A 16778-nucleotide genomic window follows, 5' to 3' on the forward strand; every position below is an offset into this window, starting at 1 on the left:
CCGCCCTCCGCCGGCGCCGGCGCAGTCGGTCCCCCCCCGCATCCCGGAAGGGCTCCTCGCTCCCAGAGGCCCTTGCGCGCCCCTTTCCGGCCTGTTCCTGGCAGGGTGAGTGGCGGCTCCGGGGCCGGTCGGCCGAATCCACCGCCATCCGCCTTGGAGACCTCGCGGCGGGGGGGGGGGGTCCTTGGCTTGGCCCAGCGCGGGAGGCACCGGGTGGTACCTGTCGGCGGGTCCGCGTTCGACGGGGTTGGGGCCCATCTCCCTGCCCCCCGCCCAGGCCTGCGCTGAGCCGAGCAGGGCGCAGGCCCGGGGAGACCTGCGGGGCGCTTGTGGGGGTGTTACGGCCTGTGCTGGGTCTTGGTGAGGGAGGAGGGAGCCGAGGGCGCCGTCAGTCCTTGGAAGGAGCCTCTCCGGTGCTGTCATCTTCCTTCGGGACGGGCTGAGCTGCCCTCCCGGGTCGCCTTGAAGAAGGAAGGGGCTTGGACATACAGAAGCAGGACGGGGAGGTTTTAGGGGCGCTCGAGGCTAGCCAGGAGCCCCATCTTCATGGGAAGTGGGCAGAGAGCCTCAGATGTTCGTGCTCCTGTCAGGGAGATAAGAGTAAAGCGTTTGTGGTGCTGAGAAGTTGCTGTGTAAAGTCTGCAACTGGTGCGACCCCGGGGATGAATTAAGTTTTAAGTTTCTGAATGTGGGGTTGTGTGGCTGGTAAGGAGCTGGGGCTGATGGCGAGGAAGGGGACAGGGGAAAAGTCCGAGGGAAGTTGGGTCTGCGTTTGATGCGTGCACGGATGCTTTTCAGCGTTTCTCAGATGGCTCCTGCAAAGAAAGGTGGTGAGAAGAAGAAGGGGCGCTCTGCCATCAACGAGGTGGTAACCAGGGAATATACCATCAACATTCACAAGCGGATCCATGGCGTGTAAGTTCTTTTTATCAGTGGAATCAGCCTTATGTAAAGTGGCGTTTGGAAGTGGGTTCGGTAGTTTAAACGGCAGAGAACGACAGTCCTTACTGGCACCGATGCTAACGCGTGATGTTTTAGTCCCTTGTGCTACCGTTGTGTCCCGAGGAAGCAGCTCTGTACCTCTGCAGACCTACACTTGGCGTATGGCTTTTGGGAACAAGTATGTTTCCTTTTTTGTGTTTACGGACTTAATTTGAGGTTAGATGTATTTACCTCTGTCGCCAGCTTGTCATTCTTCTCCAAGTGAAGTTTAAAGTTTAGCCCACTGTATTAAGTTTAGAAATTAAATACTGTATTCAAATGATTGGCGCCATGCTTATCACTAAATTGTGTGAGGTGTAAATTGAGGTATGATTTGAGTTAAACAGCATTTGTTGTGTGTAGAGGAGCATAACTTTTTACCTGACAAACTGTTGAACCTCATAGAACTGTGCACTAGTAAAGTGCTTGAGAGGACTTGTTGAGAAACTGTCTCCCTTTGATTCTCTTTGTATGTGTATGGCTACAGTCAGGTGGAAGAAAACTATCTGAATCAAAACAGTTGCTGAAATTGATGAAGTTAACTTAGACTAGGAGAGAAGCTAGGCAGCAGACTATTGCAAAACCGTGGGTGAGGATGGGAGGCAGTGGTACCTTTAAACGGCAATAAGATGTTCTGGCCTTGCCTGTTGATTGTTTATGGCAATTCAGTCTACTTTTAATGCTGATGGTCCTGCTATCCACTTTTTGGGTTATCCTCTTTTTCTTCTTGAGCATGAAGTACTTGGGGTGAAACACTTTTTGTTTAATGCTTGTGTCGCTTGTAATTGCTCACCCATTCCTGATTTCTAGTACTAAATATCAACAGCAGTGTGCAAATAATACTAAATATAACCCACTGTGGGACCTCAGACACTACTGACACTAGTTGCGTGTCACAGTGCGCGGGTATAATGTATATGGCAAAACACAGCACAGCTATAACTTTCAGTGTAAATGCCCAATCGTGCAGAATCTGTCCATAATAGGCATGAGACAAGCTATACTCGTAAAAAAACCAGTTCTGATGGTGGTATTGGCACAGTCCTGTTAGCGTGAAGAGAGTAACCATCAAATACTGTTTAGCAGAAGCTGTTATTCACAATAGTGTCGGTTTTGTTCTTCTGCCATTTATTTCAATACTGATACAGTTCTGTCAAGTTTGTATTAGTATTGCTGCACTGCTTTTCTCATAGGCCTTCTATTCATAGTATCTGTGAAAGCTCTGATCTCTTCAGTAATATGATAAGTTTTAATGTCAACATGTTTGACTAAGACTTAAGATCTGGGAGATCTTGCAGTTGCAAACTTGCACTGAAGTTATTCCACATAAGTATATGTGGTTTCTATTAGACATAGATATTAAGTTTAGCAGCTGCCTACCAGAGTAAAGGTCTAGTCATGCTGTGGTGCAGTTCTTGAACAGCTGTTGAACACAATTCTTTGGATTCTGTGTTTGGAGAATGTCAGTGGGTGAATGCTGCAGCAAGTGTCCAATGGTGACAGTTTCCTGAAGTTGAAGAAATGGCTCTTGTTTGTCCTAGGGGCTTCAAGAAACGAGCACCGCGTGCTCTCAAGGAAATCCGTAAATTTGCGATGAAGGAAATGGGTACTCCTGATGTTCGCATTGACACCAGATTAAACAAAGCAGTCTGGGCTAAAGGGATAAGGTAGGTTTCTCCAACTTTCCTTTCTGGGTGGGGAAAGGAGCTTGTAGCTGTGTATGTGGAGGTGCAGGACTTGGAGGGGTAGAAAAATTTGTGTATTTGTTGCAGTGTTTGTATTTTCTTTGCAAATGCTTCCTTACGGTGTGCCAAGGTAATCTTTCTGCCACGTCTTATGTTCTGGTCAGCCTCCTCAGTGTATTTGTAGCAAAGCTTTAGAGAACTCTGGAATTGAAAGAACTTCCTTCTACCTCTAATAAGAATAAAGCAAAGGAAAGAAGGAATGTGGGTTTGGGGGCAGAGGGCGAGAAAGGATTGGGATATTGTAATGCTGTAGTACCCCAATCCCTATTGCAGCAGACAGTTTTTAGGAACATGGCTTTTTAGCAATACCTACAGCCCCAGGCTAGGTACCTGGGATTTGTGTAATGTATCCAAACAGGATTAGGTTTTGAAGAATGCTGAATTGATAAATGCTACACAAGGAAATAATGAGGTGTGTTTTAAATAGGGCCATTAATCTTGTCTTGAAAGTATAAGTGGTAAGTAGTTTGGGGGGCAAAAAATTACAACTATTAAATCACTGCTACAGAGGTAGCTGATTTGGTGTTTGACATGTGTGAAGATGGTCCAAAAGAACTCCTGTGAGGAGTGGGACCTCTTAAACCATAATAAAAGATTAACTGGTAGGAATTAATACTGTGAGTGATACACTGGATACACACGAACCCTTTGTCTTGTGGGAATTAGATTCCTAAGTCTAGCCTATGACATATTTACAATCCTTTACCTGGAATTGTGTGCTTAGGCCAACCCTTCTTCAAAAACAGAGCGGGAAGACGGGACTAAGATCTTTCTGGGCAGGGGTTCCTCTGTCCTTCCTGTTGAGCTGTTCCAGTTCATGTGCAATGAAGAAGTAGCAGTTTAGCCAGGTGACAGCATAACTTCAGAGCTTAATAGCGAGGCTGCCAACCAAGACTTCTTTATATTAACTGGTGGAGGGGCGGTCTGTGGAGCAAGGAGTCATCACATCTGTCTTTCCAGCTGAGTTTAACTGCAGTTTTCACTAGTTAAAATAGAGAATGTATGCGAAGTAAAATACCTTCATCTGAAAGGATCAGGAGAGGCTAAAATCACCACGTCAGCTAGTATGATAGTCAGTGATCTAAGTAGCGAAAAATGCTTTTTCACTTGATTCAAGAAAGGAGTAAATCGAAGCAGGTTCCTGTGTCTTAATAACCACATCCATCTGATGTAGTAAGTGTACTCTTGAGAACATATAGCAAGGGGGAAGTTCCTTCACATATTCTGTGGAGCAAAGTACTCTGAGCAGGAGTTTCCCAAAATCCTGAGTTCATTTTGAGGTGGGAGGTTATTTGAAAGAATGGTGTAAACAAATAATTTTGTGCCTTCCCTCGGCAGCATATTTTGGGCAGTAGTAGGGGAGGATGCTAAGCTGTGACTTGCCTGTAACAGACAAAATCATCTTAAGTGGTTTAGTCATGGTTCCATGGGCTTTGTGAAGAAGGAATGTTGGATCAGTTGTATACCCATGAGAAAGATCTTGATTTGGGTCTAATGCTCACTAGAATTTCCACATGACTTCCGGCATGTTTGGGCACAGATTGGGCAGTACTGACTCTTGACAGGGGCCTCAGGCTTTCAGAATAGACTCCTGGGGTTTTTTTCCTCACTGTTTTCTGTTCTAGTAAGAAATGCTCATTAGTAACAGCTGCTGGCTGATCATACTCATGCTGTGCTTCATGTTCATCTTCAAAGTATATCTCCTGGATCAGTAGTGGACTTGTGATGCACTTCTGACTTTATGCTCCCACTGGATTATGGATTCATCTTACTCAAGGCTCAGTTAAATCTTACCTGCTCACTTTAACAAAACTAAAAAACAAAGCAAAACAAAAAGCTTCTCTAAGGCAAACAGTACAATCTCTAAGGTACAGGATTTCACTCTTGTTATTATGATGCTGAGATAGAAAGACAATTGATTCATCATGTCTTTGCACAAATAGGCAAAGCTTAAGAATTTGAGAGGGGGTAGTAACCATGGAGGAAGGAACTTTTCTATGAATTAGCAGGTTTCAGTACATATTTTACTGAAAATTATTCTGTTGTCTTTGTTTTAGGAATGTTCCTTACCGTATCCGTGTGCGTTTGTCCAGAAAGCGCAATGAGGATGAAGATTCACCAAACAAGCTATACACACTGGTTACCTATGTACCAGTGACAACATTCAAAGGTAAGGTTGGATGCTGCCTCTCTTCCTCCACGCCATGTTTTTCTGAACAAGTAGCAAAGTGGGACAGCTCCTCCTGCAATGCAAAATTCAGATGAAAAGCATGCTGAAGGGGTCAAACTGCTGGCTTATACTAGCTCTTCTGTAGAGAACAGGGCTGCTAGCTTGCCTGATCAGCATTAAAAAGTAAATACATAATTTAGCAAAATAATTGTGTAAATTTTGAGAGAATAAAAAACACTGGCCATAGTCGTTAGGGTAGTTTTAAGGTTTGTTTTCCCATATAAAGTACATCCTCTGATGTCAAATGCTGAAGGAGGTTGAGTTTTTCTGCTTGTCATCTGAGAAGTATCTTATTTGCAGAATTGATTTAACGTGAAGTTTTTAACATTTGGTGAAATACTTACCTATATAGTTTGATCTTCCAGAAGTAGATCAGCAAACTGGCTTTGAAACTGTAGGTGCACTTGTGAAGACTTGCATAGACATAAAGGGAATTGTCCTAGTAATAGGTGGTGATACAATTTCTTGTTTTGCAGGTCTACAGACAGTGAATGTGGATGAAAATTAAACTAATTTTCATTACAATAAAAGGATAAAAAGAAAGTTTATTCCTAAGTTGTTGGGTTTTTTTTATTGTCCAGTCTCTTCAAGCTCTCATCTGTGAAGCATTGAGTTGAACAGGTGACAACATCTTAAAGCAGCTTGCTTTCTTTGGCCTTGTACATAGTTCTGTAATTTTCTTAATTACAGATACTGGTAGACTTTTGTTAAATGTGAATGGAGTAAGGAGGAGATGAGAATGTTCCTATGTGGGTGGCAAAGTCCTAGTGTTTTGTTCCTATGGGAATAAAGAGCCACGACACAGTATTTTAAGGCCAATTTTGTTTAAAAGACAAACCAAACCAACAACAACAAACCCCAGCCCCCAAAACTGTGAGATCAGTGCTTCATGTACGTAATCTCTTGTGGATAAATAAACTCCCTGCATTTGGTCCCTGCTGGTCTCCTGGGCAGAACCAGGAAGCTTCTCCCAAGCAGGTCTGTGCGCTACACTGAAATGTGGGGTTCTGACCAGTGAATTAATTGTGAGTGCACTAGCTCAGGGAATTTGTTTAATGAAAGTAGGACTAAAGGCACTTATCTTCCACAAATCAATAAATACTGTCCATGCAAGTCTGGTACAAAAAGGGTTTATTGAAAAGTGCATGTTTTCACAGACCAACATCAGAAGCACAGTCCATGTACACTTAACATTTCAGCAAGACATACAAATTGGAATACAATCAAATATATTAAAATAGTTTCAACTACCAGCATTGAAACAGTTTTCAGTATTAGTGCAAAAAAGGCAACCCAAACAAACTGCGGACAGTAGCTGAGAAGTGTTTTCCCCTGTTTTGGAAAAAAAAAAAAAAAAAAAGGACAACTGGAGCCAGCCTGTGTTTTCCCTCCCAGTGCGGAAGAGGGCTTCAGTGTCTTCACACTGTAGACAGATGTTTCCTTTTACATTCAAAACAAGAACACAATTAATAAATCAATGGCACAAAACAAACCTACACACCCTTTAGCTTTTAAAGCTCTTAAACTGAGAACCACAGACCAACAAATTGTTTCTCGAAAGTCCACTGCTAATTGAAAGCCTTTTACAGTACGTGCTTTGGCATCATTTCAGTGCATTTCATTTTTGACAGGTTTGCTACTACTGTGTGTTTAGTTTTGTATGTTCACCCCGTGGCTGGCAGCTCATTCCATTTGTTTTGAGATTATATTGATGTAGCTTTGCATTCTCAAGTTTTGGCTTCAGTTCTAAGGGTTTTTCAAAGAAGTTAACTAATGACTGTTCAGTCAAGAGGGATGCTAAAATATGTTCAAAAGAGACAGTCCAGTCCCCTTCAGTTACAGGTGAAGGTTGAGAGTCTTTGTGAGGGGTCTTCACAGTGTCAGTAAAAACAGCATCCTGGTCTGAAGCAGAGGCTTCGGGCTGCAAGTCGTCAGTGAACTCGTCTGAGCCGCTCCCCAGGCTGATGCTCCTTTGTCCTACTTCTCCAATCTGAAGCAACAGTGTGGTCACAGTGGCGATGGCCTGGTACAAATCATTCTCCTCTGGATCTTCATGGAACATGCTATACAAAGTTTTGCAGAACTGAATGAACTCCCTCTGTAAAGGATGAAAAACCCAAATCAAACTACTGAATAGCCACGCTAGGGGTAAGTGTAGGAGTAAGGCAAGAGCACCGTACTGCAAAGGAAGGCAGAATGCTGGTTATGTTTATATGCTCATTTATAGCTTCTGCCTGCTTCTAAAAAAATGCTAGCTAAGGGATTTTAACCCTCACTGATGCTAGGAAATCGTGGTGCTGCAAATCACAAAGGGAAGGAAGCAGAAAAGTATTTTGCTGCCTTGATGAAGGAGATCAGGACCTCCCAGATTACCAAAGGGCAAGTGAGATACAAGGCAAGGGATACAATCGTTACTCATGGCTGTTACGCAGAATGAGTTACAACCAAAGTAGCCGTCCACAGGCCTGCAAGCAACTTCCCTTCTAATGTTTCTCTCTCATCTTTCCCCAGCTCTTTTCTTCTACTAATAAAATTCAGACATCTTCCCTGCCCAACCCCTTTCTCTCCTTCCTTCACTTGCTCACCCATCACAGATGATTATCAGGCTAGAGATGTTTCCATATCCTATTATGACATTTGTGAGCTCTTGAGTTTCATACAGTCATGGGATGGCTAATTCAGGGTGAACGGGAGTGCAGGAAGTCCAGTCAAGTGATGCCTTTACGAGAGATTATGTGGCCCTGCTGAGCTGACAGGTTAGGTACATGCCACCCACTTCAAACTTTCTTTAACAACACCTGCACAGAAGGGATTCTGGGTGTAGTCCCATCTTTGCATGTCTGTGCATTTGTTTTACTAATATAGGACCCTTTTCCCTCCAGTAGATTTCCTTACGCCAGCAACATACACAAAGCTCCACTGGCATTAGGGAGGAGATGGTAAGATGATGAGAACCTTCGGCTGTCTTACTTCATGCAGTACTAGTCAGTGCTTGGCTAAGACAGGGCAAGTCCCAATTGGTGATGGAGTAAGAAAGAAGTTACTGGTTTGGTGAAGAGGAGGTCAGGGAAGACAGAACAGCAACATATATTCTCAGGAATTCTTTGGGCTTAGGAGGAGGGCTTTTCCCAGCCTGCATGAGCCTGTTTTCCAGCCTGTTATGCTGCAGGTGAGGGTGAGTTTGAAATTCTTTCTATTCACCACCCAGTCTGAGGAGAGGGAGCTGCTGGAAAGGTAGCTCAGTGTTTTTAAACACCTGCTCCCTTGAGCAGAAGAGCCCAGTCCTCGATACCTGAAGGACTGAATCTTAAGCTCAGGCTGAAGTTACACTTTCTCAGAAAAAGCTGAACTGTTGTATTCAGTCATTTCATTTTCAAGTACTCTCTACTTCTTTAAAAATGGACTACAGCCTCTAATGTACATACCTGGCTCATTTTCGGCAATTCTTTTTCAGTTTTAGAATCCTTTTCTTTGGCTAGATCCTTCAGCATCTGCTTCAACTGCTTTTGGTAATCTACTGCATCACCTTTTTTTGGAGCAGACACAAAAAGGAGAATTAGTTTTCAAGTCACTGGAGTAAACTGACATTTCAAAATAAACCCCAGAGAGCGGAAATAATAGAGAAGGGTTAACAAATGGGAAGCTGGTTATCTCAATATGCACACGTATTAGAGAACCATATTGGACATACCATTTGATTTTCCAATGACTAGTGGTCTTGAAGTTGACAGTAAAGGATTCCTTAATGGTGACTGGCTGTCTCGTTCATTTTCTGTGAGAGCTATCCAAAAAAAAGTGACAAAAGTAATGATTAATCCTTCGAATACTTGGTTACTTATGCTTTTAAAACTTACATATTTGAAGAAAGCAAAATAATTGGGCAAAGATGTTTTTAAAAGGTACTTCATTAAATCATACTGTAAAATTATGTTAATGTAAGTAACACTAGTGCTACGGTGAGAGAGTCGGAAGTTTGCCAAGAGTGGCACATTTAATTAAAAACTTTGCACAGAGAAACTACCACAGAATTTTGTCACCTAATCAAAACTGGATCAAGATGTGATAAGGAGACCTCTACTATACACGGGAGTACAAGCCATCCAAAAATGTTATTTCAGTTCACATTTTGTCTAGAGTAGCCATATAATTGGCTACGAAAGATCTCTGAATGCAGCAGATGTGAGCCTTGACATTGTATATCTATAAATTTTATTCAAAAAGGTTTTGACTGGAGTAATTTTTAAAAGGCAGTGAGCATAATTACAAATGCGCATCCTGTATGCTCCCAGCTGAAGGATGCACGATAGGGTTCTTCATTAAGCAGCCTTTTCCCAGAAGCCTTAAGCAAGAGATTTTTGGAGAAACAGAGGTATTCATTCCCCTTCCGATTTCTTACCCGGTGGGATATGCAGCTTATATAGTAACTTTATCTTTTCATTCATTTCTCCATTATACATAACATCTGCAAGGAAAAAAAAAAGAACAAGAAGGAAGTGGACCAGAGCATTTACTCCCACAGTTTAAAATATATCAGGCATCTCTCTGTGCACAAAAGATAATTGTTTGCATGGACAATACATGAAAACATATGGCCAGTATATTACATTGAAATATTTTAAATTGTGCCTATCAATGAGGAACAGCAGGTGAGAGCCATCTGGTTTGGTCTTTGTTCTTGAAAATAGACTGGGAGTAAATAACACTATGGAGCTTCAGCATCATTCAAAAATACCAAGGAAGATGGCAGGGAATCTAGCAAAGGCTGTTTGCTGCCACAGATTAACAGGAATGTGAGAGGGGGGAGACAGAAAACTGCCTTTGGGACCATCATATTCTTAGTATTTCTCCCCTTCAGCCCCTACTGCTGTTCTACAGAATAATCCCAAAGGAGATAAGTACTTCGCATGTAATATAATTCATATTTTCAATGACCAGTAGAAATGAGATTCTGAACTTTTAAATGCACTGAAATACTGTGAAGAACTTTTTCTTTTTAAAAACTTGTATCCCTCTAAGAATCAAAATCAAATAACAATATAACACAGGATGCCTTAGTTCACATAAAACAATTCTAAAAAGCTTAAGTGGCAAGAATATGATTTTTACTGAAGCTTTCAATGTTGATTCAGTTTTTTTTCACTTGGGGTCAGGTAACAGTTGAGATGTGGCACTTTCTTCAGCCAGATTTTGGGATGGGCAGCCTCACCTTATTGGAACAGCTGGTGGCCTCAAGACCAACCTCAGCACAGCTCTCAGTCCCTGCTGGCTAGGTTTTTTTTGTTCTGCTTACTGTCAACATATAAGGCAAGCAGGAGTCAGCTGTGTAAGATTAAGTCTTCAAGAAGCAGTTACAAAGAGGTATACTGAGATTTCAGAGGTATATTGAGAGCAACAACCTGGTAGAGAGGATTTCCTAGCATTCCATGCATACCCAAGTATAATTTTAATTCATAAAATATTTTCAACAAAATGACTATTGTCCAAGAAATCAAATATTTTAATACAATATTCAATCACGTCCTTAGGCTGTCTTTTAAATCTAATTTGACTTCAGGTGATTGAAACACACAAACTTAGTAAAGGTCCCTTGTTAGGCTAATTACAAGCCTAAAAAAATAATTTGCCCGCATTGTCCCCTGCCAGTTGTATGGCATTTTAACATCTGTGTCTAACCCTTGCGCCACCCCCGGCTCTGCCCACCTTCCACCCCGAAGGGGAGCCAATACCTAAGCAGCTGGCGAGCCCCTTGAATTCAATCAGCTGGTCCATGTTCTCATCCAGGAGCCGGAAGGTCCTTTGGGCGAGGACGTCGGTGTGCTCCCCGCAGGTCCAGGGCGAGACCAGCCTGTACAGGTTAGTGAACTGCTGGGCGTCGATGCGGTACTGCTCGGCGTACGGTCTGCTGGGGTCATGTCGCTCCACCACTGGACTCGTCGTTTCCCAGTAGCATCTTATCAAATGTTCCCTCTAAGAGAAATCAGAGGTGGGAGAGGGGGGATTGTGGTGTGTGGTATTAGAGAGAGCACAACCAGCAGAAAAAGGCATTCACATCAAAGTATGCGGGAAATGCTCAAAATTATCTTTGTACGAGGTGTTGTAATGATACCAAGGCCATTCCTGTGAGAAAAAGCAAAGTATTAATCTTTAATTAGAGCAGCCAAGCGCTCTCATGATTTCCAATGGATAATTAATAACTTTGAAGGGAGACTGGGCAGATTCTTGGAAGAAATTCACTGCAGGCTATTGAAACTCTATTAGCCACAACTGGCCCGGCATGTCTCTAACCAGCCAAAGGTACAGAGGGTTGGAGAAAACCGCAGGGTAAGCATTAGACAGGCTTGGCCTGCTCATTTATTCTCTCTTAGACCTCTCCATTTGGATACCATACCTATTAGTCTTCCCTTAGGGACAGGCTGATGCAAAACAGAGAGTCCTAACAAAATGAGCTGTCCCAGGGAAGAAAGGGAGCTAACAAAAAAGGAACCACCACCAAGAAACTAAATGAGGAAAGGGGAGGAGTGCAAGCCAGCCAAAGCTCAAAAACAGAGCAGCAAGAAGCAAGAGGGAAGTGCTGAAGAGCAAGCCCCAGCAGCATCCTCTTACAACCACTAATGGAGGAAGGATACAACTGCTCTTAGCCACAAAGCTATGCAACACTAAGAACATACCACAGTCATATTCTCAGTATTTATAGCTATGAACAATACACAAAAGAAATGGTCCATTAAGGGGGATAATTACATGCTTGGATTTCTAAATCAATATAGTTGTATAAGCTTAGATGTCCCTGTCATCAAATAACTTTATAAAGTTCTATCAAATATCAGCTTGACAGAAAGGAACTGAGGTAGAAACTGCTTTTAGTTCTTAAAAAAAAAAAAGTTAAAAAATTTGGAACAAATAGCAAGGACACGAGTTCGTGGGGATTTTTTCCCCCATGGAAAACAGGGTCTGCCTTTAAAGAGCATTAAGAGAGCAGGACTTAAAAGTACTGCAGAGCTCCCAGTGAGCAGAGCTATGTATTATTTAATTTATTCTGCATGTGAAAGTTACCAGAACCTAATTTCCCATGGACCATTGTCAAGCAGTAAGTTAGAAAGGAAACTGAAGCAATTCTGCTTTGAAGGATCAGTACCTTACTATTCCTCTTTAACAACTGGGCAACCACAGAAAGGACAAAATTACAAGATCCCACCCGAATAGTACGGCCCAGGCAGAGGACGCAAGGTCCAAGGTGGCACTTCAAAGTGACAGCTGGAAGTTACACCCCGAAGCCTCAAATAGGCACATCCCCTACTTTTCAGGGAGACCAACCTTGAACAAATCATACAATTCTTCTAAATCTTCTGGAAGAATCGAAACATCAGGGATGACAACTCGGAGCTTAAAAAGAAAGAAAAAACATTAGTCACTATCTTTTCTCCCACCATCACTGACATGAGCAGGCCCATGAGCCCCACAGGGACTGTATTTATGTGGTCCAGCTGAAAACCGCAGTATTGAAAAATCTCTGCAATTTTTCCCCCTTTAGGTTCACCAGTTGGACAGACCCATGAAAAGAGAAATCTCTCAAGGGCTATTAGAAACAAAGGCAGGAAGTCCGTAAGCTACAGGTCGCAGGAGGCCAGGGAAGCATCACATCGCGCTCACTCTCTTCTTACACTCTTCCCCAGGCATCTGCCTAGGGCCATGGTCAGAGACAAGGCGCTGGGCTGGTCAGTCCTGCAGTTGTTCTTAATGTGAAAGCCACCCTAGAAAATAATTCATGTGGCCGCAAAAGAAAAAACAAACCCATCAGCAACCCAGGAAAGAGCTTTTTCCAGAGTCAGTAATGATTCTTCCTTTTTTCAAGATCTAGGGGTGCCTTTTAAAAAATGAAAGCTCTCTGCCTGCAGAAAGATGTTAAGCTACCTCACTTGAAACAAAACCCTACTCACCACATTTTGCTTGGTTGTGTCTTCGTGGCTCTGCAGGACACGGATTCGATGTTTGTAGCGCATGTGCTCTATCTGTGCCACAGAGTGGTCTCCAAATTTCTACAAGGGAGGGACAGAATTTTATTATTTTTATAGTATTTTATGATATTTGTATTTCTCATTTACTGAAAATACAACTTTTAAAGTGTTGTGAGTTCCTGAAGAAGCATACCCAGTATCTAATTGATCTGTCAGTGTAGGTATTTATACTACACCTAGCCTTGTGCATTTAATCACTTAGTCAAGGAATCTGTAAAGATGTGTATTAACTGTCAAAATATCCACATTGAATTTAACCTTTTTATTTTTTAAAATTCTAACTTAACTGACCAGTAGACACAGAGCAGTGTTTTACCTCATAGGAGTCATGAATCAGGTTAGCTATTTCAGTCACTGGGGAGGCTTCCTGGTCGTCGCTGAAGAATGCATGGTGATTACCAATAGGTGGCAGAGGGCTTTCCTCATTTTTGACACGCTCTAAAAACCTGAAAGGAAGAAATATAAGCAACACAGATTACTCTGCACTGTGCTCTTCTTAATATAAATAAGCAAACAAGTCCTATGGCTCAGATTTAGAAATAAATTGGTTTTCGGGCTGCTAGGCTTTTCAAAAATGCCTTCATGATTACTCATCCAAGGAACAGCAAGCCAGCCAAATGACTAAATGCTGCCCAAGGAAGAAAACTTCTGTCTCCTTGAAGTCTGGAGCAGGAAGGCCGTCACTCTAGGGAAGGCACGAAGAGCAGCAGTAAATATTGCACACTGACGCAATCAATGCATGTCTCGGTGCTGCCAGGAAATTTCACAGGACATCTACTCGTCTGATGTACAAAGCCCATTGTTTAAGGCAGACACTGCAAAAGCAGCAGCAGCAAGGTAACAGGGAGGGTCCCGCTGGTGCCTACAGCGCCCTGTCGATATCACACTGGCACCCAAATGCCTTTGTTTTACAGCTCCTTCCACGATGGAAGGAGCACTCCTGCGTGGCCATACCTGCTCAGGATCATCAGGGCCTGCCCATCGTCCTTGCTGTTACACAGATCCACGGCATTGGCTTCCAGTATGGCCAAGCCCAGCTGGAAAATGGCTTTGATCCCATCATAGAAGAAGCAGTCCACAACATTCACAGCACTTTCCAGGGGCATGATGCTAAGGAAGAGGGTAAGGAACCATGAAAGAGAGATGGAAGCTAAGGTTGTCAGATCCTTCATATGTTCAGCCAGTTCTGGAAGTTGCTCTTTTATAAGCTCTTCAAACACCGACTGGTCTACCTGAGCACCTGCAAGTCACAAAGAAACAGTATTAGCCAGGACTGACACAGGACAAAACATTCTTTAAAGCTAATGATCGCTGTCAACTATCAACTGCAAGACTTTCTTAAGATTTAAGCTGACAAGATACATACACATCTACAATGAAAAATCCCATTATCCTCCTGCTGTGATCTCAGCCCCAACCCTCATGTCCGTAATCCTTACTGTACAACTTTCTGCAAAAAAACTTTTGTTGATTCTCCCAAGTGCGTTTAGGGTGCAATGAAATAGTAATAGCTGCAGCTGTTGTTTTTGGCTAAAAGAGCACGTAATAATTAAGTGCTAGCGAAAGCAATCTTAAAGCATTTTACTCTTCGACTTGGGATCTACGCAGTGAAAATAAGACAGTATACATTCCTCTCCAGGGTATGTGCTCAAGCAAGCAGGCAGTAGAGCTTTAATTCTAAGTGAGAAAATATAAGATACACAATAAATCCAAATATGGCTACGCACACTAAGCACAAAGAAAAATATTTACACATAAATATATAAGCAGATATAAATATATACTTACACGCATATATATCTATATATAAAGAACAAAAGATTTCTGCAATGCCCAGATATAAGCTTCCTAACTGTCCCAACCATTCTTTCCAAAATGAGCAGATTTCTGCTCTGTTTTAGCTACTAGCTCAGTGCTACTTTTTCAGCAGCTATTGTAGAATCAATATAGATTCATATCACTGAAGTGGCCTGTGTCTACAGACCACATCCGCCACATCAGGGGCATTAACCAAAGACACTAGAAGTTTAAAATGTTCCTGTATACAAAATGCAGTTAGCTTTTCAATTATTTTGTCTTCCCTTTCAAGTTATTTCATTTCTTTCTCATAGTCCATATTCTGCTAGCATTAGGAGACAACTTTAATTGCTATGAAATTCCTGAGACATATATATACCCTTAGCACTCAAAACTTCTGTTGTTCAAAAGCAGAATACAACCTGGACAATTTGTGTCAGAGAGACAGCATCTTTGGGCTTTGCATCCAAATCATAAAAAAAAACCCAGCTGTGACATTTCTCTGTCTTAGAACTTTTCACATCAAGCCACAAAGAGCTTCTGCTGGTGGCTGAACAAACATTACAGCACCACAAATCAAAAATAAGTGCCCAGGGACATGCAAAGAGCTTTTGAGAAACACATCAAGCATGGTGCTTTGCTTTGAAGAGAAAGCCTTCTCACATCAGATGGTCATAAATAAGAACGGTAAAACAGGAGAAAACGGACTGGGGTTACTCAACAGAGGGCAGTTTTTGTTTGTTTTTTTTAACAAGCTTAAAACAAACAATTTAATAGCCATAGTTAACATAGACCCAATAAATAGAGCTGGTTTTAGGGGTATTTGTAGGAAGACAGAGACAGATAGGCATCACATATAAAAAGATAATTCCAGACTCAGAGGCAGCACTGGCAAAAGCAGAGGTTTAAAAGGAATGTGTAATGCTGCCCAGATCTTTCGCAGATCTTGTTATAATTAAGTGTTGACACCATAGATAAAAGTCAAGCAGGTGTATTCAAAGTGACTTTTATGCCCACCTTTCCTTTAGGCTCCCAGAAACCATGAAATCTGAGCAACTGAAACTCTAATGTATTACAGCATGAAACCATGACATGTAGGTAGGAAAATACTAGGGTATCCATTTAAAAAAAGATGACCCAAGATGCAAACTAAATGACATCTCCAAGACTGAAAAGGCAAATCTGAGAAATTAAATGAAGTTTTCAATGTTTCAAGAATTTTAATATCAATATTATGACAGTCAAACAGATAAAGTGGGGTAAGATGGCCTGCTGGTTTATGCAGAGGATGGAAAAGTCATGGTAACATGAGAATAGGATGTGCGTGATCCTTGCCACCACTCTTGACCCAAGTACAACTTGTTTCTACCTTGCAGCTATCTGCTTATAATTTCCTCTATGCATTGCTCAAGGTAGGACAGAGAGAATTCCTGAAGGAGGAGATAACGGGTGCCAGCCCTGCCTGCAGGGTTTTCCCATTTGCAAGCAATGAAATGATGAAAAGGCTTGTGAAAAGACAAGAGTGGTCATAGCTGGCAAGGCTGAAGGAGGGAGACGGTCATGTAATAAAAGCAAAAAGGTTGAGTAGGACTGAACTGCCTAAGTTTTGAAAGCAAAAATTGTGAATAAATAACCAAACATCCTAAGCATCCAGCTAACTTTGGAATAACTCTGCTTTAACTTACCTTACCTGCCAGTTCAGGGACAAGACAGTAACTGTGCAGAGGCACAGTGTCAGGAGGGAGGTATGACAATCCCATCCTCCAAGAAAAAGATTGGAAATCTCAGATGTCTCCTCCCGCTCCCCTGGCAGAACAAGAGTGCCCACACCATTTCTAGCTCCCAGAAGCACTCCTATCCCCACCTCCTCACAAGTGACCCTGATCCCTCCCTTTGCTAAAAGCGTAAGGTTAGCATTAAAGAGGGAAAAGCTCTCAAACATTTCTGTAAGAGGAGGAAGTGACTGCAAAGAACAAATACTCTTCCCTGCATGCATACCTGCAATTACTG

General features: G+C 42.3%; 2 protein-coding genes across 4 annotated transcripts in view; one reads left to right on the top strand and one right to left on the bottom strand.

Annotated features, from left to right (window-relative positions):
* RPL31 (ribosomal protein L31) lies at positions 1 to 5504 on the top strand. The gene is made up of 5 exons (XM_074859066.1): positions 1 to 105; positions 799 to 915; positions 2523 to 2648; positions 4784 to 4896; positions 5433 to 5504. The coding sequence occupies exons 2-5, from the start codon at positions 809 to 811 to the stop codon at positions 5462 to 5464; spliced, it is 378 nt and encodes a 125-aa protein (XP_074715167.1). The 5' UTR covers positions 1 to 105; positions 799 to 808; the 3' UTR covers positions 5465 to 5504.
* A 566-nt stretch (positions 5505 to 6070) lies between these two features.
* TBC1D8 (TBC1 domain family member 8) overlaps positions 6071 to 16778 on the bottom strand; it is a 48968-nt gene continuing 38260 nt past the window's right edge. For all 3 annotated transcript variants that reach the window (XM_074859068.1, XM_074859069.1, XM_074859067.1), the window contains 9 exons: positions 13926 to 14211; positions 13288 to 13417; positions 12894 to 12992; positions 12271 to 12339; positions 10683 to 10923; positions 9353 to 9418; positions 8648 to 8737; positions 8382 to 8482; positions 6071 to 7054 (listed from right to left, as the gene is read on the bottom strand). In XM_074859068.1, coding sequence (XP_074715169.1) covers positions 6596 to 7054; positions 8382 to 8482; positions 8648 to 8737; positions 9353 to 9418; positions 10683 to 10923; positions 12271 to 12339; positions 12894 to 12992; positions 13288 to 13417; positions 13926 to 14211 — 1541 coding nt within the window. In that variant the 3' untranslated portion in view covers positions 6071 to 6595. The remainder of the gene's footprint in view (positions 7055 to 8381; positions 8483 to 8647; positions 8738 to 9352; positions 9419 to 10682; positions 10924 to 12270; positions 12340 to 12893; positions 12993 to 13287; positions 13418 to 13925; positions 14212 to 16778) is intronic.

The sequence above is a fragment of the Strix uralensis genome, chromosome 2, assembly GCF_047716275.1.
Source record: "Strix uralensis isolate ZFMK-TIS-50842 chromosome 2, bStrUra1, whole genome shotgun sequence".
Classification (NCBI taxonomy): Eukaryota; Metazoa; Chordata; class Aves; order Strigiformes; family Strigidae; genus Strix; species Strix uralensis.